Source organism: Pimephales promelas, chromosome 20 (genome assembly GCF_988280905.1).
Source record: "Pimephales promelas chromosome 20, fPimPro1.hap1.1, whole genome shotgun sequence".
Taxonomy (NCBI): domain Eukaryota; kingdom Metazoa; phylum Chordata; class Actinopteri; order Cypriniformes; family Leuciscidae; genus Pimephales; species Pimephales promelas.
In genome coordinates this window covers 25,053,001-25,077,518 of record NC_142788.1, presented here as the reverse complement: position 1 = coordinate 25,077,518, position 24,518 = coordinate 25,053,001, and the positions used below count along the sequence as shown (strand labels likewise).

The following is a 24,518-nucleotide window of genomic DNA, read 5'->3' as shown; positions in this document are numbered from 1 at the left end:
TTGGCTCAAGGATAAAACGTTCATAAACTATTCAGACATATACGGTCAGCTGTAGGTTGTTCTTTAAACTGCCTGTCTAGAAATAGAATGACAGATATGTTCATGTAAAGTCATGTGTAGTTTCTTGGTTAATTTTTTAAATGTAAGGGCACCTTGACCTACACCAATAGAGAACGTATCTCCAAAATGGCGTGTCTTTAAGATGAACTATATTCAATAAAGGTTTGAATTATGTCAATATCATGCAGCTGCTAGTCTGATGTGAATGAATGAATTCCTTGAAACTGCATACACAAAGATTTCAGACTTTATTGGAAAAGGGTCATTAGATACAAATATATAGATACAGAGGCTCAAGGACGTTCATTTCAGACTTCATGCTGCCTGTAACATTGTCATTGCTCTGGTAGGAAGGATTTTCTTGGACCTGGCGACAACACAACAGAACATTCTGAGATATGTAACTTGCTTAGTTGCATCACAATGTCAACACACAGAACTTACAAGGTTTCTACATATACATTTCAGCAATACATGAAGGTCACAAAAAATAGGTTTAATAAAATAATTTTTTGATTGGTGAAGAGAAGGTTGGTGACTGATGTCTTGTGTTCTATGACTAGAAACTTTAAAATACTTAAAATAGTTTTGTTTTTTTTCTCATAATCATTATCATTATTAGTTTATGGTGTTTAAAAAAATATTATGTCACTGTGTTATGAGCTGGTGAACTTCTGACTTCTCAAACCTGCATATATCAATAAAGACTACTGTTTGGGGTCAGTACGATTTTTTAATGTTTTTGAAAAAAAAAAGTTTAACATGCTGATTTCAACATGGAACATTTCTTATTATTGATGTTGAAAACATAAAAAGAACCATACTGTATTTATTTGAAATAGATGCATTCTTGCTGAATAAAAGTATTAACTTCTTTAATAATATCTTACTGACCCCAAAGCTATGGTAGTGTATATAAAAGCATATCTCCAAATACATGCTTTTATTTCAGACATAATTCAGTACCATGGTGTATATAAAAGTACTCTGTCATTACCAACCAATAACTTTATACCATGGTACCACCACAGGATATATTTTTCACAAATAGAAATAAAGAAACAATTTTTTTTTACTAAATGCATAAACTGGCACATTCAAAACTGCAACATAAGTCAGTACCAAAAGGTTTGGTCACATAGTATTTGGCACATTTGATCTGTAAACATAAAATCTGCATATGCATGACAATGGCAACGGAAGTTGTGTTTGCTTGCCAGCTAAAATATAGAAAACCTACTCTCGGAGTGAAACTGCACACAGCAGGGTTTGACGTATATGAAGAGATATGATGTATGCTGGAGAGCTTATGAGGCTTCTGTAAACAGCAGCATGCAGTGTGATTCATTGATTTTGTACCCTTACAGCAAGGACAGCCTGTGTACTTATCGCAATGCTTTGGAAATGTTTAAAACTCGCTGTCTGAGCACACTGTGCGCTTTGGTTTAGCACAATGTATGCAGTTTCTACATTTTTCTCATCAATTTCTATTGCGTTTGGCACAGGTATTATGAAAGATTCAGAGTATACAGCACCATGCAGCCGATTTGTCATGCATATAAAGAACCAGGTTCAAATAACATGTTGCAGTTTACATTCAATCAAATTTTCCACAGTATAGGCTAGACCAAAACACTGGCCATTTACAACCAATAACAATGTCTGTTTGGCTGATTAACAGATGTTCGCTTTGGTCAATGAATTGGAAACTACTTGTGAATTCTAAATATTGTTTAAAACGGGCAATAATTTCATGTCAGCAATCTCATTTGCAGTCATTATTGTAGTACCCATCAGCATTATCATCCACTGTTCTTTTATAGATTTTAGCATTGTCTATAATGAAAAACCCATATCAGTTCAGTGTTATTTTAGTACTCTTTTTATAGTATTATAGTAGTTAATATTTTGTATTTGGTTTTATTTTTATATGTTCAGCTTTCATTTTAGTTTAAGTTTTAGTAATTGAACTATTTTAATGTTTTAGTACTTCAGTACAACTTACTATACTAAGTTGCCAAAACAACATTTATAATTTTCATTTTAAGTTCTAATGTTTAAAGGAGTAGTTCACTTTAAAAAAAAAACTTTTGCTGATAATTTACTCACCCCCATGTCATCCAAGATGTCTACGTCTTTCTTTCTTCTGCCGAAAATAAATTAAGGTTTTTGATGAAAACTTTCCAGGATTTTCTCCATATAATGGGCTTCAATGGGAACCAAACGAGAGTTTCAGTGCAGCTTCAAAGGCTTTAAACCAGATGATGAATAAGGGTCTTATCTAGGACCTTTCGAGTAATGACTTCATTTTGATGAACGAGTCTGAACAGGAGAGTCACAAACGCACATCACAGAACAGAGCGAGGCGAGCATTTGAGCTTATAACACTTAAACTTTTTTATTTATTTTTTAAACGGCCGATCGTTTTGCTAGACCCTTATTCATCGTCTGGTGTCATTTAAAGCCCTTTGAAGCTTCACTGAAACTCCCATTTGGACCTTGAACTGTTTGGTTCCCATTGAAGTCCATTATATGGAGAAAATCCTGGAATGTTTTCATCAAAAACCTTAATTTCTTTTCAACTGAAGAAAAAAAGACATGGACATCTTGGATGACATGGGGGTGAGTAAATTATCAGCAAAAATTTTTTTTAAAGTGAACTACTCCTTTAAATTGTATTGATTTCATCTACAGATTAACTTTAGCTTTCAATTAACAAAATGACTTTTAATAGTAATAGTAAAACAATAACAACACTGTATCCATTGACTACTAGTATTTCCAGCTTCACTTTCCATGCTGGACAAAACATTAGTTCTCTCTCTCAACACAAGGTGTCGCTACAACATCAAGGCTGATCAACATGCCTAGTATGGAGCATCTTTTACCCATTTTATACTTAAACTGACTAAAGATGTTGATTGACATTATACTGTGTGATTTACTTGAAAACTGTTTGAACCAGAGCAGTTGTGTTTCATCTTCCTGGACACACGAGAGACATACGGTTGCAGTCTGAACAAAACAAACAAAAACAAAAAAACACATCCCAAAGTTGAGTTTGTGGTGAATAGCTGCTGGATTTGGTCCTCTTGATCTCCATTTTGATCCCTTTTCCTTTGGCGAAAAAAATGCAACCTGAAGTTAGTCACCGTAACGGGCACCTTTGAGGACCGAGAGAGGACACAGAGATCACTCTTCCTCCTCGTCCTCCTCCTCTTCCTCCTCTGTGATGAGGAAGGGGTCGTATTTGAGGCAGTTGTGGAGGTACTGAATGAGGGAGCGGTGCAGGTGTTGATTGCTCCGCTCTTCTCTTAAGATGTGGCCTTCATCTGGGTACAGCTGAAGGGTGTAGTTGGCCTCTACCTTCACCAGACGACTCAACAACTCGGCGCTGTGTTGGAAATGTACCCGCGCTAAACACACACAAACAAGTCAGTTATTACTTAAAATCCACAAAATGTTGTATCTGATTTTAAATTTCAGTATTTTGTAAGCTAACCATCTGCAGTCCCATGTATGAGGAGGAAGTTTTCGTCTTTTAGCGTATTGATGTTGTCCAACAAAGACGCAGTCTGCAAAGACACAACAGAAACGCGTGACTTTAGATTTTATGTTGGTATCACAATCACTATATAAAAAGGTAATTGTAGTTTCATTTTTCCCAACTGGGACTTTATATCCAATTTTGGGTATAAATTACTGTGGTGTTATATTACAAACTGACTTTAAATCTCAAAATTTTGATTGTTTATGTACCCAGCAAACAAATTTAGGTTCTGGGAACGTTCAGAGAACATTAGTTTTTGGTTCCCAGAACGTTCTTAGAACTTTCCCTTAAGGTTAAGGGAACGTTCCTGGAACATTCTCCTTACGTTATAAAAATGGAACCTAAAAAAACTAGATTGAAACGTTCCTATAACATTCTTGTTTGGTTACCAAAAAAATAACCTCATGGGACCATTCGGGAACGTAACGATTTCAATGGGAACCAAACGGTTCAAGGTCCAAAAGACAGTTTTAGTGCAAACTGTTCAAAGGGCTTTAAACGATTCCAGACGATGAATAAGGGTCTTATCAAGCGAAACGATCGCTCATTAAAAACAAAAATAACAAAGTTTTATAAGCTTAAATGCTCGCCTTGCTCTGTTCTTTGATTCGCGTTCGTGACTCTCCTGTTCGAACTCGTTTATCAAAATGAACGAATCTTTTTTTATGTCATTTGGTTCATTCAACGAACGAAATGAACGAGTTGACTCGGGAAAAGATTTGCTCATTTTGATGAACGAGTTCGAATAGGAGAGTCACGAACGTGCATCACAGAGCAAAGCAACCATTTGAGCTTATAAAACTTTTAATGAGTGATCGTTTCACTTGATAAGACCCTTATTCATCGCCTGGAATCGTTTAAAGCCCTTTGAACAGTTTGTCTTTTGGACCATTTGGTTCCCAATGAAGTCCATTAAATGGAATAAAATCCTGGAATATTTTCATCAAATACCTTAATTTCTTTTCGACTGAAGAAAGAATGACATGGACATCTTGGACGACATGGGGGTGAGTAAATTATCAGCAAAAGCTTTTTTTTTTTAAAGTGAACTACTCCTTTAATCTCATAATTACCTTTTTTATAATTATTTTTTACTCTGGAGCGCAAATAATCATCTATAACAACACACTTCTAGATAATGAATGAAAAAGTTATTAATGCGTAAAGCCCACCGTGTATGAGTGCTCCTCTTTAGTTGGAAGGCCTAGATATCTCTCTGAGAAGGCAGCGCCTGAAAAACAAGGTTGAATCCATTTTCACACATAAATCTGAAATTAAACTGTAGAGCACTACAGATTCTACCATTTATCAAATGTAAAAAAGTAATACTAGGACCCTTTGATATATATACCATGGGACTGAATGATTACCACATCACATACCATGGTATTTTGAAGTACTCCAAGGCACTTCAAAGAATATAATTCAAAGAATGTCCAGAAATAGTGCTGTTTTTGCTAGTGTATGGAGCTGGAACTCACTATAGAGCTTGAAGTCTGTGATGGGAGCCATGACAGCGGCACATTTGAACATCTGGTCGGTCGCAGTCAACATCTTCAAACCTAAATAGCCACCGAATCCCTGTGAGGACAAATGAAGGCTGAAGTCAGAGCTCTGCAACTGAAGACTGAATTCAAAGTACATATCCTAAGTGAGAATATGATGCAAGTCTACAAAGGGATTCAATTGCTTAGAAGATGTGTATTAAAGCAATAGGCCTTGAGAGGCCTTAAGATTGGTTTGACCACTTTTAAGCGCATTATGCAACACCGAAACCCCATTAACCACTAAAAAAGTTTATCTGGTTTTAAACACCAATTTTACACAACTGCAATTAATCACAACTACATCACATTTTCTATTCTATACAAAATATGGGTGGGGCTCGCAGTACTAGAATCTCAGGGGTGTTTGCCAAGGCATTGCTATGCAGTTGCTAAGGTGTTTTGAGTGTTTTCAATACATTGCTAATGTGCTATAAAGCTAATTAGCCTAACTGTAGGCTGTTTACAGTTGCCAACATGCAAAAATCAGCTAATTACTCAAATGCTCATCCAATCAGATGTTAGAGCTTGCACTCAACATATAGTTTACCTTTCCATAAACAGCAATTCTTCTCCCGTCAATGTACGGCAGCTGCATTAACCATCTGTTATGAAACATGCAAATTTTAGGTGCCATTAAGCAGTTATGATAAATGGCTGGTCTTTTAAAAGCAGCCAATGTATTAACTCTGCTGAGACATACACATCGCCTTGAGCAAGAAGTAGGTTCAATTAAATTAGCCAAGCGAGCGTTCAACAAAATATGGAAGAAAACTCAGCCTCAGCTTTAGAGCATAAAGCTTTTCCTAATCAGATATTTTGTGGCGCAATGTGCAAAAATGAGTTTTCTATTACAGGTATTATTCTTAATAAGTGATAAGAGAGAATGACTCACTCCACGACTCCAAGCTTGTCTTTAATGTGGAAGGAGCCCAGTTTACGAGGGTCCAGGACGCTGCTTTTCTGTCCCTGTGAGGCCCGGCTTTTGCCGTCGATCCAGGCCAGCGCCACTCCATGCAGGCTGGACAAAACCTCCGGCCAGCCCAGGGTAAACTCCTCTGTTACCGACTCCCCGCCAGGAATACTGTCACTAGAGGTGCAGAGAACAATGGATGGATGGAAGTGTTGTAGATTAAAAACACGTTAACACTTGCTGAGCACTTCTTGCATCTCAATCAAGCATGTGCATATTGCTTATTAATAACGCAGCATTCATAAATCATGTAGCCTAACTAACTACGGTGAGGGAGAGATTTGCATTTCCACAAGGAGATATAGCTGCTTGCAAGGCAGCAAAGATATAGCTGCTTTGTCACTGTCAAGCATATATTTTTTTAATGCAACACTGGCTTATTATTACTTAGTAGTATATGGTACAGTATACAATATAATGAGCCCAAAACAAATTTCTAGGGGTGTAATGATACTCTCATGTCACGATTCGATACTGAACTCACGATACGATATTATTGCGATACTCCAAAACATATGATAAAAGGTTAACAAAAAATGTACTTGAAATGCTAACTTTGATATTACATTGTGGGTTTAAATGAATAGGCTTGGACTTGGTGCTTGTAACCCAATGACAATGGTGACACCAGAATAACAATCTTCATGATTCTGAAGCTGAAAATATAGAATTATTTTAGACGAATATGCTTGATCTCGGTCACTGACTGACTAGATATATTTAGAATAATTGTAGGACACTTTTTACTCGTAACATAAGACATTTGCCATTATCGGGACCCACAAATATTTCTCCATTGGATTATTATACATTATAATCAACTATATATAGTATTTTAATGTAGTACTGACACTAATACTCTTAAAACCTTTTCTCACACAGTCATTTTTATTTTGGGGAAACTATCCATATTGTCACTATCCATGATATGTATGTAACATATGATATTATGTAATATATTGTTGGATTTATGTATTGCGATATATTGTGGCACGATACATTGTTAAACCCCAACAAATTTCCCATCGGGCCAATAAAGTATACCTAACCTATTTAAAAAATAGTAAGTAAAACAGTAAGCATTAGCTCAGCATGGATGTTTTAAAAAGTAGCATGCTACATTCTTGTCACATTCCCTACTAAAATTGCAATTTGAACTACTATTATTAAAAAAAAAAGAAAAAGTTCATTCATCACACTAGAGTGCATGCATTGTGGGATAAAATCGTGACTTCATATCTCGTAAACCACATTTTTCTCCAAGTCACACAAATTTATTTGTCATGTTCATTACTTTTTATCTCAAATTTAAAAAAAAATTATCAGAATTTTTTCTTTTGTTTACAAGGAGATATTAAATTGTAGAGACAGTAAAAACATTTCTAATGTTCTAAAAAATATAATATAATAATAATTTAATGATAGTTTCCACAAAAATATTCAAAAATTGTTATTCTGTTATCATTTACTCACCCTCAAGTTGTTTCAAACCTGTATGTGTTTCTTTGAACACAAAAGAAGAAGATTTTGAAGAATGTTGGGAACCAGACAATTTATGGTAGCCATTGATGTAATGATTCCTGTCTGTTTTCGGTTTTCCTTGTCTTGTGTGAACTTTTGCTATTTCCTGTTCCGTGCCATGTTTTGTAGTCCTTTGTAGTTTTTCTTGTTGATGAGTTCCCCCAGGTGTTTCTGATTAACCACGCCCCCTTGTTACCTTGTTTAGCTTGTTTGTCTGTGTATTTAAACCTCTGTGCTTCAGTTATTGGGTGTCGGTTGTTACTTAACTGTAGCTTTGTTTCTGAGTTTTGTTCTGAGTTTCGTTCTGAGTTTCTTTGTTTTCCCTGAATTTCCCGTTTGTTTGTTTATTATTATTATTAAAACTAGTGTTTGCATTTGGATTCCTCCTTGCCTCACCGTTACAATTGACTTCCATAGCAGGAGAAAAAATACTATGGAAGTCAATGGCTACCATCAACTGTCTAGTAACCAACATTCTTCGAACTCGTACAGGTTTGGAACAACAACATGAGTAAATGATGCTACAATCCCTTAAGCAGCACAACTGTTAATATTAAGAAATGTTTCTTGAGCAGGAAACCAACATAGAATGATTTCTGAAGGATCATGAAACACTGAAGACTGATGCTGAAAATTCACAGGAATTAATTACATTTTAAAATGTATTCAAATAGAAAACAGATATTTTAAATTGTAATAATATTTCACACTATTGCTGTTTTCTTACTATATTTGTGAAAAGCATTAGAGAGTCTACTTTCAAAAACATTTATAATCTTACATAGCTTTATATCAGGTCTTACTTTTTATTTTAAAGCAGAAAAGGGCTTCCATATAAAATAAAGCAGCCTTACTAACAATATCATACGGGGAGACACTTACATGATAATAAGGAGAGGGTGCAGGTTTCCCTCGTACCCAGGGGGCAGGGACATCTTCAGATCTATGTCTGTAATTATTAGCAAAGGCAGTTAAAATAGAACAAATGGCCGTTTCTACTGTACCATGCTGCGAGAAAGACTTGATGCTGTCTCATAAATATTCTAACCACTGGCAAATAAGCTCCCATGAGCCTGTTGGTTTTAACAGACTCTCAGTAACACACACATGTGTGCAAACAAACACAGTCAGGGGACCTGATGCAAAAAGCACGAGCAATTTATGTACAGAGATGTGTACATGTGCAAACCCCATCATACAAGCAAGAACACGCACGCAAACAAGCCACAATGGGCTTCCCCTAAAGATGCTGTGAGGATCCAATAAGCAAAACCGGAACAATTACCTGATTGATTCTTAAATCTAGTTGGCTTTGGAAAAGGTTGAGATCAATTTATGCTGAAAGGAGGAATGTAATCAGTTACTTCAGAAATCTTTTTACCGATGTTGTCGGAGGAAAGCGTCTGGAAAACGATCTCAGAGAGCCTCTTGTTTTCAAGAGACATAGCGAGGAGGCTGTTGTCTTCCACCAGCATGTAACCTGTAAATGCAGCACACGTACAGACTTAATATTTTTGGCTTAAACCAGAACGATCCACCACCATGGAGTATTTAAATGTTAAGACTATGAAATAAAGGATGAAGCCAGATAATAAAATGAAAAAGATATCATGCAGCCCTTTTAGATGTTTTAGTGAGCTCTCTCACTACAACAAACTCTAAAAATACTCAGTGGGGTGCTTTTACACTAAAACAATCTATTTTCTTGAAAGAATCCTTTTCTAAAGCAAATGTGAGTGGCTGAGTGGGTGTTGCTTTGTGGTCACTGAGGTATTCTAGACTGTTTTTTTATTTTAATTCCTGTAATGGCATCATTGGTCCTTGTGGAAACTCAAAACTGCTGTGTAACACACGAGAATGAACCTCATTGGTTCTTGTAGAAACTCAAAACTGCTGCGTAACACATGAGAATGACCCTCATTGGTCCTTGTGGAAGCTTGATCTTCCATTTACCACAACTGATGTGTGAGTTGATGAAGGTTTATATGTAAATAAGCCTACATTCAATCTGTTCCATCATATAAAGCGACCAAGTCTCTTCATAAAATTTGGACAAAACCGCTTGATTCATATGGATTAGATTTACAATCTCTTTATGAACTTTTTTACGCATTAAAGTAGTAGTTGCATCAGCTGTCTATGGAGGGATGTGTTCTGAAGATTAACAAGAATAGTACCGGTTTGGAATGACATGAGGGTGAGTAATTAATGACATCATTTACTTTTTTGGGTGAACTAACCCTTTAGGAAGTCAATTACAATTTAATTTAACATTCATGTTCACCTATATGAATTACACATATTTACGTAGGATTCTGGGTTTATTTGAGTTCCTAACCCTATAAGTTTGAACAATAATAATAGTAATACTTGCCTTAGAAGTGGAAAAATGTTCACTAGGGTGCATTTATAAAAACATATTTGTCTACTTTTGACACAATTTTATTAGAAATCAAACTCTTTCTTTCCTACAGCCACACATGTCTGACTAAATCACAGCTTGTAATGAGGAAAGTATTAATTCTACTCACTGGATGGATCACTTGTGCTGTGAATGGTCACCTTTGGGACACCTGGACCTGTAAAAGTATGACAGAGATGAGACACGTGCATCTTTATTCATCCGTCTAAATGTGTGTTTGAGTGTCAGTGACCTTACCCAAGCAATAGAGGGTAAAGTGAGTCTGATTGTGGCTGAAGTCCACTTTGAAGAAGCTGCATCGCTCAAACAGGTTGCAAGTCAGACACTGGCGATGAAACACTCCTCCAAGCTCCACACTAGTCAACAAGCATGCATTTCATTATATTACAACAGTCAACCTCTGCTAAAAGTGTTCTGGGTTTGTACAGCGATTATTATACAACTAATAAAATGTTTAACCAGAATCTGTCCTACCTAAATTTACGGCCAGGAGCCGCTACTCCCATCAATGTCAATCAATGCCCTTTTCTTCTGTACAAAAATGAACACTGTCATAATTTACTGTCTGTCTGCCCTTCTTCTATGAAACCAAAATGAAACATTTTTAACCCTCTGGTTATTTTTATTTGGTGTGGATTTTATTTTCCCCAAAAATGCCAGTCATTTTTAACACATTGGACTAAAACTTACTGAATTTGCTCACACAGGGTATATCAACTTCTCAAAAAAATTATTTGATCATTTGTGTGCATGTTTTCCCTACCTTCTTCCCTAAACTTGTGGTTTTACCAGTCAAAAATGACGACCTACAAATAATGCTTAAATATTTTGTTATGCTATGTTATTGCCAAAAAATGGATACAATCTTTTTATCAGCTTGTTTTCTTTCAATTAGGACAGGTTTTGCATTAGTTTTTTGGAACTGATTGAGGCCTCACTGATCTGAGCATTTGCACAACCGCTTTTTTTTTTTAGGTGAATAAAGCCTAGATTCAATCAGTTCCAAAAATAATTCCAAAACCTGAAAACAAAATTAAAAGAAAACAAGAATATTTGATCATAAAATAGTAGGGCTGTCAAACGATTGATCGCGATCAATCGCGTCCAAAATAAAAGTTTGTGTTTGCATAATATTTGTAAGTGCACTGTGTATAATTACATATATATATATAATTTATATTATATATAAATAATTTATATTATATATAAATATAAATATTTTGTATATAAATATTTTTTTCTTAAATATACATGTGTGTGTGTATATATATATATATATATATATATATATATAAAATAATTATACACAGTGCACCCACATATATTATATAAACACAAACTTTTATTTTGGATGCGATTAATTGCGATTAATCGTTTGACAGCCCTATAAAATAGCATAATGGGACATTTAAAAGGCCAGTATTTTTGACTAGGAACACCAAATTAGGTAAAGGATTTTCAACAGTGCAAAAGAGTTAATGATATTCATGCTGCTCTTTTCCATAAAATGAAAGCATATATTGACCAGGATTGCCAAATTCATTACATTTACATTTATATTTATTCATTTAGCTGACGCTTTTATCCAAAGAGACTTACAATTGCTATATATATCAGAGGTCGCACGCCTCTGGAGCAAATAGGGGTTAAGTGCCTTGCTCAAGGACACATTGGAGTCTCATAGTGGATTCGAACCCGGGTCTCTCACACCAAAGGCATGCGTCTCATCCACTGCGCCATCACCACCCCATAAATTCAGGAAGCATAATGAACACTAAACTTTTTAAAGTTAACTTTTTTAATCTGATAAATTTAATGCATCCTTGATAAAATAAAAAAAATCGTAAAGACTTTTGAAACGATAATGTACATTTTTGGTTTAACTATCCCTATAACTTCCAGTACGTGAAACACACACGCTGTGATGCTGAGCTAGTTTTCCATTATCCACTTGCTTTAAGCCCAATGCTAGACCTTTGCACTTTTGCCATATATTGCTCGGATAGTCGCAATAAAAAAAGCTATGAGAAATTGTGGCCCATGGAGAGCAAGTGAGAGGCTTAAAGCATTAATCAAAGGTTAGAGAACACAGTTTAAATCTTTGTAAGTCGCAGCACCTCCCCCTCTGCCCATCTCCCTTTCAACCTTCTCTATCTCTCTCTCCCTCTTGCTCTCGCTCTCTAAGCTGCCGTTTCTGTTAAATGAATTAGCTGGCCTTCTTGCCTGGAGCTCACTAGGGGGAAAAAAACCCTATTGGATTTTCACGAATGTCCCCGAAAATCCATCTCAGATTCATTTCCATGTAAACTGGAAGGTTTTAATTGATTACAGCACAAGTCATCGATGAACATACATACTGAGAAAATGGACCGTCAATACGCATAAAGAATATCAACATGTAATGATGATATGGAACATATTATGAAATTAAACATCTCACAACACAACAGGGTGTGCAAATGCTGTCAGACTGATTTAGATGCAAATGCGCAGCACAGCATGAGAGGTCCTAGACATTGATGATAAAATACTCAATTACAGCTTAAAAGACGTATCGTTTGGGACAGAACCCACCTGTATAAGTGTCTGCTCTGCTGCGACTCCTCCGTGCTCAGAAAATAGCTACAGGGGAAAAACACATTAAGGGAATTTTAAAAGGAGTTAGTATGTAATCAGTCATTTATCCTTTAATAATAGAGTCTACTTCCACATATTGCCTTCTTTCAGCTGCATGCTAAGTAGGATTGCATCTGTTACACATGCAAAGTAGGGAAGGCTGTGACATGCATTCATTTCAGTCAGAAGTCATTGATTTACGGGCCTAAACTTTCATTTCAGCTATAGATCTGACTATTTACGTATAAATAGTCATGCATTGAAAAGATAAAAAAGATTTTTTTTTTTCTGGGATGGTTATTCAAGAGGGTTTGCTTTATGTGGCTGCAATTAGAGAACAAAGCCAGGAGAAAATGACAGAGTCATTACAGTCAATTCAACATTCAATTACTGTATTCATTTTAATTAAGTGCCATCTATGATGATTCAGTGGGATAAATGGGATTGCTGGGCATAAATAATTCTATAATTGCTCGTATTAGGTAGTTTGTTTGACTATGGGATGCTTTACGACACAGTCTTGAGGCTTTTGAGTCTAAATGGTTTGCTCATAAAATTCGATCTGTCATACATTTTATCGTTCTCCTCGTCAAGAGCGCACAGCGAGGTTACATCCCAGTTCCCTGACGTTAGAAAGCGAGGAGATACAGAAGGAGTGGAAGCCTGAAGAAAAAGAAAGAGACAGAGATAGATAAAGCTTATGCAAGGTCTAAGACAAGCCGGAAGCAGTGGACAGGAAGACAAGGAAATATTAGACAATGTGAAATATTCAATCTAAAGAAAATGACAGAAAAAATAATATAATAATGTACTCTATATGTTCACTTATTTTCAGATTTTATAAACACCAATGAGCCAAAACACCTGCCTAATATGCTGTTGGTCCTCCACGTGCTGCCAAAAGAGCACTGACTGGTCAAGACATGAACTCTACAAGACCCCTGAAGGTGTCCTGTGGGATATGACATCAAGACATTACCAGCAGATCCTTCAAGTCCTGTAGGATATGAGGTGGAGCCACTGTGGATCGAACTTGTTGGTCTAGCACATCCCACAGATGCTCAATTGGGAATTTGGAGGCCAGTGATGCATGTGCCCAGACCTTCAACTCTTTATCATGTTCCTCAAACCATTCCTGAACAATGTGTGCAGTATCCTGCTGAAAGAGGCCACTTCCACCAGGAAACTCCATTCTCATGAAGGGGTGTACCTGGTCTTAATGTTTAGAAGGTGGCACATTTGAAATTTTCCCAGGGTTGACCCAGGGTATCCGGGGGTTCAGGGTTTCAACTGACTACAAGTAACTTGGTGACTACAAGTAAACTTATTCTCCTAACCCAAAGCCTGACAGTCTACTATAATATACTAATACTCTAATGAGAGTTAGTTGACAGTGACACGTAGTTGAAAAGTTACTTATAATTAGTAGAACGTCTAAAGTGATTTAATCAACCATGCTATAGATGTAATCACTCTGTCTGTGTCTGCTAAGGTATGTGTGCCAAATGGCCCATTCAGATGTATGGCCCACAGAAACTGATTGGTGTGAATGACAAAGAATCAGCATTGCTCAGAGTGAGATTAGCATCTCCTGTGGGAGGTCCAAACAGGTTTCTATTGTTTGTAGCCCATAGTCTTCATGTATAATGTGATGTCTCACAGAAAGAACTTTGGGTTGTTAAAGGGTGACATGATAACATCGCTGCTGAAGGACTGCTACACTACAAACCTTCAATAAATTCTTCTTCCCACAAGAACTGGTCAAGCTTACTTATTTTATGTATTAGAGAAATCCAATACATTGGCGAGCCACCGAAACCACTGCTCGGCAAAACCAAAATCGAACAATAGGCATTATAAGCTACTACTACTCTAGTACAATGTACACTGCATGTTGTAACATTCATTCCTCCCATAACATCATTAAAATTTTGAGTGACTTGTGCCACAGTAGACCTTCTACCCACACTCTTAGAAGAAATGGTTCTATTTAGAACCAGAAATGGTTCCATCCCCCGCTTCATATATGGAACTCCAAAATGGTTCTATATAGAACCTTTTTTTTTTTGGTAAAAGGTTCTATTGGCCATATATAGAACCCAGAGTAACCCTTTTTTTAAGAGTGTATAGAACCTTTTAGGGGTTCCAAATATGTAGCGTTGATAGAACCTTTTAAGGTTCTAGATAGAACTTTTTCTTCTAAGAGTGCAGCAAACAAATTTAGGTTCCCAGAACATTCCTAGAACTTTCCCTTAAGGTTAAGGGAACGTTCCCGGAACATTCTCCTTACGTTATAAAAATGAAACCTAAAAAAACCTACATGGAACGTTCCTATAACGTTCTTGTTTGGTTCCCAAAAAATAACCGCACGGGACCATTCAGGAATGTTAGGGGAACGTTCTGTGTTGGCTAGGTAGACAGGCTGGCCTTCGTTGCCCTTGTGCATCAGTTAGCCTTGGGCATTCAACACCCATGAGCCAGTTTGTGGTTTGTCTTTCCACAGACCACTGTTGGTAAATTCTCACCACTGATAGGGAGAAACTCGCAAGCCTTTGTGTTTCAGAGATACTCTGACCCAGTTGCCTTGCCTTAACTATTTGGCTCTTATCCAAGTCCCTCAGATCTTAATTCCTGCCCATTTCTTCTGCATCCAACACGCTGATTACAAGAATTGAATGTTTGTTTACAATCCAATCAACCCAGACCTTAATATGTAGCCTTGTTAGGAGAGGATCAACAAAATTTGCATCACCTGTGACTGGTCATAATGTTTTGGCTCATCAGTATATTATATGTATAGATAAAGCTTATGTTAGGTTTTAAGAGAAGGCAGGGAATAATGGAAAGCAGTGGACAGGAAGATAAATCTTGCTGTATATATACTGTATACACATACTGTTTTTAAACCAATGTATTTGTTTAGTTTTATATTTTAAAATTAATATAAAATGTTTTTATATAGGAATATAAGAACAGATTGGATGATATAAATCTGTAAATGACTTCAAAAAAAGAATAACAAAAATCTAAATTAACATAACTATTTATTCAAATGAAGAGAGAAAGACTTTACAATACACAGGGGTTCAACATCACTCCCACTTGCCATAAAAAGTCACATTCACGTTTGGTACTTCAAGTTTCTAATCACGAAGTTTATAACTGCATCAAATTTCATTGTGCATAGCATGAATATGAAATCATTCCACACACACAGACCTGAGCGGGGAGACTGGCGATGTGGAGGAACTCCCCACGGGCCCCTTGCTTGGCAGGCAGAATGAGGTAAAACAGGGAACCATCTGCCGTGAACAATGGCTCCTCCTGTAGGACAAGCCACCATCAATATACATTCCTCCAACAGATCAATGAGAGACGACACCATTTTGTTGCAATTCATTTCTTGGGGGATGCAGCTTTTAGGAACCAGAGAACGGAACCTGACAACTGGAGAGAGTAAGAGAGGCTGAACTCACCTGCCGCTGGTTGTTGTGCCAAAAGTCCATCGCCATTTGGTGCTTCTAAAGATTAAAGATGTTTTAAAAGGATTAGACATGTTATATATTAGAAGTAAAATATGTTTTTTAAATCATTTGTTCTCTGCTGCCTGCCAGGGAGAGTTGTACATCAAAACAAACTCCACCGCTAACGCAGAGTTTCAGTCAATCCATCATTTTCACTGGCGTCACATTAAGGAAGCGCATGTTTCATTTTTATCTGCAGTTTAGATCTGCTGTCTTCAACAACTAGAGTTCCACATCAATTCCATTTGGCTGTTCTACATTTTAACTTTATTCAAGAATTAAGGTACACACTCTTTTCCTCTATTTTTACATTTAGGTTGCTGTTCTAACACTTCAAGTTCATTTTAAAAATAGATTAAAGGGAGTTAAGTATGACTTGTTTACATGAAGTTGTGAAAACTCTATATAAAATGAATGGGGAAATACATTATCATTGGCATTTTTACACTATCATTAAAAAGTTTGGGTTCAGTCGAATTTTTTTATTTTTTAAAAGAAAAGTAATTAATACTTTTATTCAGCAAGGGCACATTAATTTGAGCAAAAGTGCCAGTAAAACCATTTACAATGTTACAAAAGGTTAATATTTCAGTTATTATAAACTTTCTGTTCATTAAAGAATCCTGAAAACAAATGCATATGGTTTCCACAAAAAATATTTAACAGTAACTGTTTCCAACATTTATAATAATAATTAAAAAAAATGTTTAATGAGCAAATCAGCATATTAGAATGAAGACTGGAGTAATGATACTGAAAATCCACCATTGAGATCACAGGAATAAATACATTTTAAAATATAAACAAAACAGTTGTAATAATATTGCACAATATTACTGTTTTTACTGCATAAATGCAGCCCTTTCAAAAACATATTTTTCAACATATTTTTTTTTGTATGTAATACTATATAACATTGTTCATTTATAAGATTTGATTGCTTAAATATTTGTATATAATTGAATATGAAGTAGTTTGCATTAGATTAATTTAAGCTAAATCAAGCTCAGATCTCATGGTATTGAGACGTTAATACACATTATTGTTAAAAATCAATTTCTCTATGGAGATTATAAATGTTATTTTTACTTTAACAGTAGTAATTGTCATACATTTCAACACAGCTCCCAATGCCTCCAATTGTAAAACCCTGTTGACGAATTTATCAACACAGAACACACAGGGTGTAAAAATCAAACAAGGACTGCACATCCCTGTCAGACGCAGACACTCCTGTGCGCATGCATTCAATCACTCGGACATAAAAAGGGAATGACCTTTAGGCATTAAGACAGGCTGTGCATTAATATTCAGGCTTAAAAGTAAAGCTGAGTTAGTCTTTCACGCCTCCAGAAGGAAATTAGGCTGAGCTGGCAGAAGAGAAGCAAGCGATTCTCTGCATGTTCTGAGCAGAATAAAGGATGAGAGCAAGATCGATGGATACTTTGAGAGTGAAGATACCCAGTGGGGAGCAGTTGAGTGGATGAGCTGGAAACCCCTCACCTCTGAGCAGGCTCCTGTCGTGGCCTCACACACACACAGCACGGACTGGTTCTGGACACGGTTCAACCAGCGCACAGTCAGACGGGTGCTGCTTATCCAGCTCACCATAGAGATGTAGCTATCTCTAGAGAAAGAGAGAGAGAGTAGAGTGCATTCAGAATCACCACTTTATCCATTATGTCGGTAACACTTTAAAATAAGTTGTCATTTCTTAACATCAGTTAGTGCATTAACAGATACCACTTTGATTCTAAAAATGTAATTGTGGAAATTAAATTGAATAAACAGTTCATGAACATTACTTTTACTGCATTTATTAATCTTAACGTTAATGTTAATAAACGGATCATAATTGTTTTACTATTTTTTTTTATGCTAATCACTTGCAAATTAAAGTTTAAATTAGATAAATGTATCTTCTCCCATAGAGGTCTTTCCATGCATTGCTAAAATGACAATATCATGTAGGGCTAAATTAATATATGGAGCTCGGGAAATGGTGATGGAAAAAATATGAGATGGCAGGAAAAAATATATTTCAATGCTTTTGTGTTCACTCGTAATGAACTCAAAAGTTTTGTGAGCTTAAAAGTTTTTTTGTGTTTTTTTTTTTTTTTTTTTCACTATGTCCCTTTAGGGGCTCCATACTATACAGTATTTTGAATTATGAAAAGTTCAGTTTAACTAAACTTTGATTATTTTATGTGTGCTTTACTTTACAGTAGCCAATGTTTTTTTTAAAGGGATAGTAAGTATGTGAATAATACTTTAGTGAGTACATAATAACAGAAAACAATTTTTTGGCCATTTTAAATAATTTTTTTAAAACATTTTTTTCCTTGAAAATTCTACATGACTTAAAATAGCTTGAATGTAACTCTACACCCTTGCCTCATTTAGTATACTCAGTTCTATGAATATGCTAATTAGCCCGTTAACTCATTAATAATCACATGTTGCCATGAATTTTTACAAGGTAGTGTGTGTGACGTCAGAACCAGTGTTTTTAAACCGCAATTTTGAGACTGTCTTTGGGTCACTGCCGTTTTAAGGAGAAAATACTCAGCAATGGTGCCGACTTATGAATTTGCACATGGTTTGTCTTAAAGCATATTAAAAGATAGAGATAGACATATAAACAACATTAAAAGCTTGATTTTCACCAAAGCTTTATGTATAGAGTGAAGATTCATTTTCCAGCAGGACAAAGAGTCAAAGAAAGCACGCAGCAAAAACGATGAAGAATGGCTTAAATACAGAAGCTTGGTATTCTGGAGCGGCATAGCCCGAGCCAACGCTTGAATCCAATTGAAAATCAGCAGTAAGACCTGAAATTGCTGTCCACCGGCATTCTCCATCTAATCTGGCAGAGCAGGAGCATATTTGCTCTGAGGAGGAATGGCCAATAATTCCACAATCTAAATGCGGAAAGTTCACACTGACAAACCTAGAATGATGGAGGCTGTACTTTTTGGACTATAGGGGAAAACTATTGGGGAAAACAACAAAAAATATTCATAAAAAGTAACTTACTAAAGACAACAAGTTATTACCACAAATATAATGAAAATCTTCAGTGAGTAACATCAAACCACTCTTAATAATCCATCGCATGATGTTGCCTCAGGGCAACAACCCCCTTTTCTTTCGTTTGCAGTAAAGTAAATCCTTCATTATTAACACTTTTATTGCCATTTTGGCAATAAAAGTGTTAATATTGAAGGAATTACTTTGAATAAACTACTAAAAACTTCATCTTTGTAACACTACATCCATTTTCAAGTCTTATTCTGCCAGTATGCATAGATGGAGAACAATTGTTCACCCATTAAATTTGTTAGAGAGTAAACTTACATTTTAAACTTCATCATGAAGAAACTGTGCGACAGAAACAGATTTTAACATCATGCATAAAAGATTTAGTTTAATAAATAGACAGTCAAGACACATTTTTCCATGCGTTTAAAAGGATATTAAAAATGAACAGCTCTGTATCCACAGCCTGTGCACTGCATATGTTGCACGTTCGCAATTACGGACACATGTTAATAAAAAAAATAAACTTCACCTGCTGTTCTGGGAGTCTGGAGGAATCATCTCTAATGTGTGAGCTGGACCGTATAAATTCACAACAAACAGACTGGCTGATGGGATTCTGGAACCTGCCTGTATAGAGCAATACTTTTATCAAATTAAAGACAAAATGCTCTTGCAAATGGTGCAAACGCTTGCATTTGTGATATCTGATTGATTTTGAGGTTATTTTGTCATATAAAAGACATTAGTATGCTGCATGTCAACTGCTTTTACCTTTGGATATGGGTAGAGGACGTTAGAAGGGTAGACCCCACCCAGGAAGTGATGTATCTCCATAAAAGGAGTGGCTGAGTTGTTAATGGACAGATACGCCAGGCGTGCACCGTCTTTGGCCCACCAGAACGCAGGATATTTCAGCAATATCTCCTCTAAAGTTGAATAAGGTAAGGGAGAGAAATTAAATTTTGATGAGGCAAATTAACCCACACACATATCATCGTAAACCTACGCTTATGATCATAAATCTCATTGTGTATTTATAAGGCCAAATGAGATAATAATCTCGTCATGAATATTGGAATGTCTTCAAGGGATTGTCGAATTCATTATGGACCGAAAGAGGGTTTTGAAGGGGACGACTCATTCAAAATCACTGACCCTCATAAGTCCAATCAGACAGCCCATTAACCACCATTCCATTTCTGCCCGTGGCTGTCAGACGCATCGCCTTGCTAGACACATCTGGCTTGTAGTAGATGTCATTCTCAAAGATATAGACCTGTGATCAATAAAGAGACACAACCAGCATTAATAGATCAAGTCATAATCAAACACTCTAAAAAAATAAGGTTCCAAAAGGTTGGGTTTTTTCTCATTGATGCCATAGAAGAACCATTTTGGGTTCCACAAAGAACCTTTCAGTGAAACATTCTAAAAATCTATATTTTTCTTAGAGTGAGGAACATTTTAATAATCTAAATAACCTTTTTCCACTATAAAGAACCAATGGAAAGTTTCCATGGATGTTAGAGGTTCCTCATGGAACCATTAACGCCTATAAAGATCCTTTAATTTTAAGAGTGAAGATTATTACAAGGATATTTAAAAATTAAGAGAGCAGAGTGCACATTAACAGCACTGTAAAAAATATTTTCAAGATTTGTCATCAAAACATATTTTCTTTTGTCAAATCAACTTTATAATAATTTATTTAGTTGAGATAACTTATTATTTTGAGTTTCGGATGGTTAAATTAATCTACTTCATTGTATTAACTCACTTTTTCCAGTTCAATCAACTTAAAATTTTAAGGCAACCCAGGTTACTTACTTTTTTAAGTTAAACCAACAATATTTTTTTACAGTGTAGTAATCACAGCATTTTTTCTTTTGTCAAATCAACTTAAATAATTTATTTAGTTCAGATATCATATAATTTTGAGTTTCTGATGGTTAAATTAATCTCCTTCATTGTATTAACTCACTTTTTCCAGTTCAATGAACTTAAAATTTTAAGGCAACCAGGTTACTTTTTTAAGTTAAACCAACAATATTTTTTTTACAGTGTAGTAATCACAACATTTTTTCTTTTGTCAAATCAACTTAAATAATTTATTTAGTTCAGATAACATATAATTTTGAGTTTCTGATGGTTAGATTAATCTCCTTCATTGTATTAACTCACTTTTTACAGTTCAATGAACTTAAAATGTTAAGGCAACCAGGTTACTTACTTTTTTAAGTTAAACCATCAATAGGCATTTACAGTGTAGGCATTGCTAAAATGTCTAAAGCATGTCTATAATTGACTTTAAACTTTAACATGTAATTTTAATGATAAAATAATCTACAAATTGCAATACATTTAATTGATAACATTGCAAATAAATATCAACTGATGACTTGTTTTTCCTTGACTAGTCATTTGATTAGACTGTCAATTTGTAAATAACATTTTAAATATAATAAAACAACATTCACAAAAAAATAAGCTTTTTGTTAAAGATGACTTAACTCTCTGAATTAAAGGAATTCTATCATGACAACTGTGAGTAATTCATGACTTAAAATTCAATTTTGGGTGAAAAGGTTTAACTATCCTGACCAACTGGTTCCCTTGAGGTCCCCACGCTGCATACTGAAGTACTGACGTATCCTCCTCTGATGGGGTGAGGTCCATAATCTCCCTAAAATGTGTAGACAAAAACACACACACACACATAGATTGAACTATTACATCACAGACATTTGAAGCTCTACATAGCACAAATTCATCTGGTTCTGGGTCATTTTTAGAGTGCTTGAAAGGGCTCGTAAAAACAGCACGATGCAGATGCAGAGTTAATACGAAATGAAAGTGAAGTATACAGAGAGGCAGGGGTCTGGACATGCAATGAAACCACAGCTTTAGGTTAAATGATCGGTGAATTCTGGCAAAACAAGCAAATGGGCTTCAAGACATTCTTTTAAGTTTCACTGCTCTTTCACAACCACAAGCAAGAATCTCAGGCTTTTATCAACAAACAGAACATGGCAAATCCCTGTCAGGGCATTCAGTAAATTGCAGGTTAGTGAAAAAAACAATCCACCCAGCAGAGACCTGTCAACATCAGAACAAATAGTACCTTTTCCATACTTTTATGTAATCAATGCCAAACGCAGAGGGACCTGTGGACTGGTTTTTGGTTGTGCACATGCCCAGTACAGGCCATGCAGGGAGGAACCTCTGTCTCTACCTACCCGCTGGCCACTGTGTAGATAGCAAAGGATGCTGTGAAGGACTGTGAGAATACCTGAAAAGGGGCAGAGGACATGGTGGATCCCTAAATTGCACGCACACACACACTATGTACGAATAGCACGCTATTTCAGTGTTTATTTGTATGTGACTGTATTATAATTTTCGGTGTGCCGAAATTTTCACACCGAAATTTTCGATTTTTATAATTTTCAGGATTATAGGATTATTATGCTGCCAAAATGTGCAGTATAAGAACAATAAAACAAAGAATGCATTCAACTTGAGTGTCAATTTCCAGTGTGATGAGTAAACCAAAAGTCATGTTAATCACAATATTTTAATTTTTAAAGTTTGTGGGCAGTAAGACTTTAATGCTTTTTTAAAGGGGTGATGAACTGAGAAATCAAATTTTCCTTGAGCTTTTGACATCTAAGAGAGGTCATCATATTATAAGTTTCAGAACTGAAAACGTCCTTGTTAGTCCAATAAAAGCTTTTATTGACACCAGGCTCAGCAAACGACTCTTTTTTCAAAGTGAGGAACTATGACGTCAAAGAGTTGGGTTAAAATTTGAAATTACATTTTTAACCCAACATTTGGGTTTGTCCATATTTGACCCAAATTTGGGTTGAAACAACCGGAGTGTATTATCAATGTTGGAAACAGTAATGTTGCTTCATATATTTGCGGAAACAGTGATTTGAAAAAAAAAGAAGAAGGTTGCATTAGCTTTGCATTACTTTTTCCTCTGCTTGTTTGTTTTTTAATAACAAAGGAAGTTAAATTCTTGGCAAATGTGAAGGCCCTTACCCCTTCACATCAAAAATGAAAAATAATAAGCCTCAAACTGAACATTTCAGCTATGCTGCCATTCTAGACACATAAATACATAAAGGATAATTTAACATATTTAATTAGCGCCGATTTGTGTTATATTCTGAGTTTCATTTTCAGGAATACTGAATCTGTTTTTGTGCAAGTGAGATGAGAAAATGGATGTTCACATTAAAGACCAGAACAACAAAAACCATCATGTTTTCACAGCCCACACAACGCCCTTGCACTTACGATTTCTTTTAATGTGGCAACAGGAGAGGTGTCATTCAGTAAATGGGAAAACTAAGTAATATGCGTAACTCATTTTAAAAAAAAAGTATCATTTTGTTTTAAATTTAAAAGTAATTTGTTACTAAGTAATCTGATTACTTACTCGCATTACTAGTAATGCATTACCCCCAACACAGGTCACATTTGATTGTCCTTGTGGATTATAAAATGGGTAGTTCTGGTCCTTGATGCTGATTGGTCAATTGCTATGTTTTATTTACTATAAAGGTAAGGCCTGAAGGGATTGACTATTCACAATACAGCACAGCCTCTCGTACCTTATTGCTTAGATAGAAGTATTAATTTCTTACAAAAGAAAAATCATACTGACCTCAAACTTTCGAAAGATAGATAGTATATAATATATTTTACAGTATGCTAGTATCCCATTCTGAACACATGCTTGTGCACACGCTTCTTGTGCAGTTCTTACAGTTCATAATATCTTTCATTCTCTCACTGCATGACAGCACAACTATGGGTGGTTAATGAATCATTTAAATTCATTTCAATTTCAAGCTTCATTCAGCGGATTCAATTGAGGAGCATCATGAGCATACGAAGCAATTCTTTAGAAAACAATTTATTTCATTTCACAATCAGAGTCCGGAAGGAATACAGGACCCCAAATTGGTTTGACTCTTATGAGAACGGTACATCACATGGGGTCAAATAGACAGAATGATAGCAGCACACACCCCATCTCTATCAATGTAATCATAGGGGTCAATATCCCTCCAAAAAAAAAAAAAAAGGATTCACTTGCGTAACAAATTCACAGCTTGAAACTCACTCCAATGGATTAGCATGTCAAAGATAACCTAAATCAATAGAAGTGTCCTTTTGGGCCTCGAAAGACAATTGCGCATTTTGTCACTACAGCAGGATGGTTTATTGCAATGCATTTGGATATATGAAGATA

The 24,518-nt window shown here is 35.7% G+C and overlaps 1 protein-coding gene across 4 annotated transcripts in view; it reads right to left on the bottom strand.

The window, feature by feature from the left end:
* Positions 1–2,664: 2,664 nt before the first annotated feature.
* Positions 2,665–24,518, bottom strand: part of LOC120462748 (inactive dipeptidyl peptidase 10) — a 43,834-nt gene continuing 21,980 nt past the window's right edge. For 2 of the 4 annotated variants that reach the window (XM_039651406.2, XM_039651407.2), the window contains exons 6-25: positions 22,489–22,541; positions 21,854–21,935; positions 20,408–20,528; positions 20,024–20,178; positions 19,782–19,879; positions 17,714–17,837; positions 16,163–16,207; positions 15,906–16,010; positions 13,258–13,349; positions 12,645–12,692; positions 10,308–10,426; positions 10,180–10,227; positions 9,030–9,128; positions 8,531–8,597; positions 6,050–6,244; positions 5,705–5,759; positions 5,092–5,191; positions 4,783–4,841; positions 3,563–3,635; positions 2,665–3,476 (exon numbers count right to left, since the gene is read on the bottom strand). In XM_039651406.2, the coding sequence (XP_039507340.2) occupies positions 3,253–3,476; positions 3,563–3,635; positions 4,783–4,841; positions 5,092–5,191; positions 5,705–5,759; positions 6,050–6,244; positions 8,531–8,597; positions 9,030–9,128; positions 10,180–10,227; positions 10,308–10,426; positions 12,645–12,692; positions 13,258–13,349; positions 15,906–16,010; positions 16,163–16,207; positions 17,714–17,837; positions 19,782–19,879; positions 20,024–20,178; positions 20,408–20,528; positions 21,854–21,935; positions 22,489–22,541 (1,962 nt within the window). In that variant the 3' untranslated portion in view covers positions 2,665–3,252. Of the gene's footprint in view, positions 3,477–3,562; positions 3,636–4,782; positions 4,842–5,091; positions 5,192–5,704; positions 5,760–6,049; positions 6,245–8,530; positions 8,598–9,029; positions 9,129–10,179; positions 10,228–10,307; positions 10,427–12,644; positions 12,693–13,257; positions 13,350–15,905; positions 16,011–16,162; positions 16,208–17,713; positions 17,838–19,781; positions 19,880–20,023; positions 20,179–20,407; positions 20,529–21,853; positions 21,936–22,373; positions 22,542–24,518 lie in introns of those variants that run through there. The other 2 variants (XM_039651409.2, XM_039651410.2) reach the window with 2 other exon arrangements.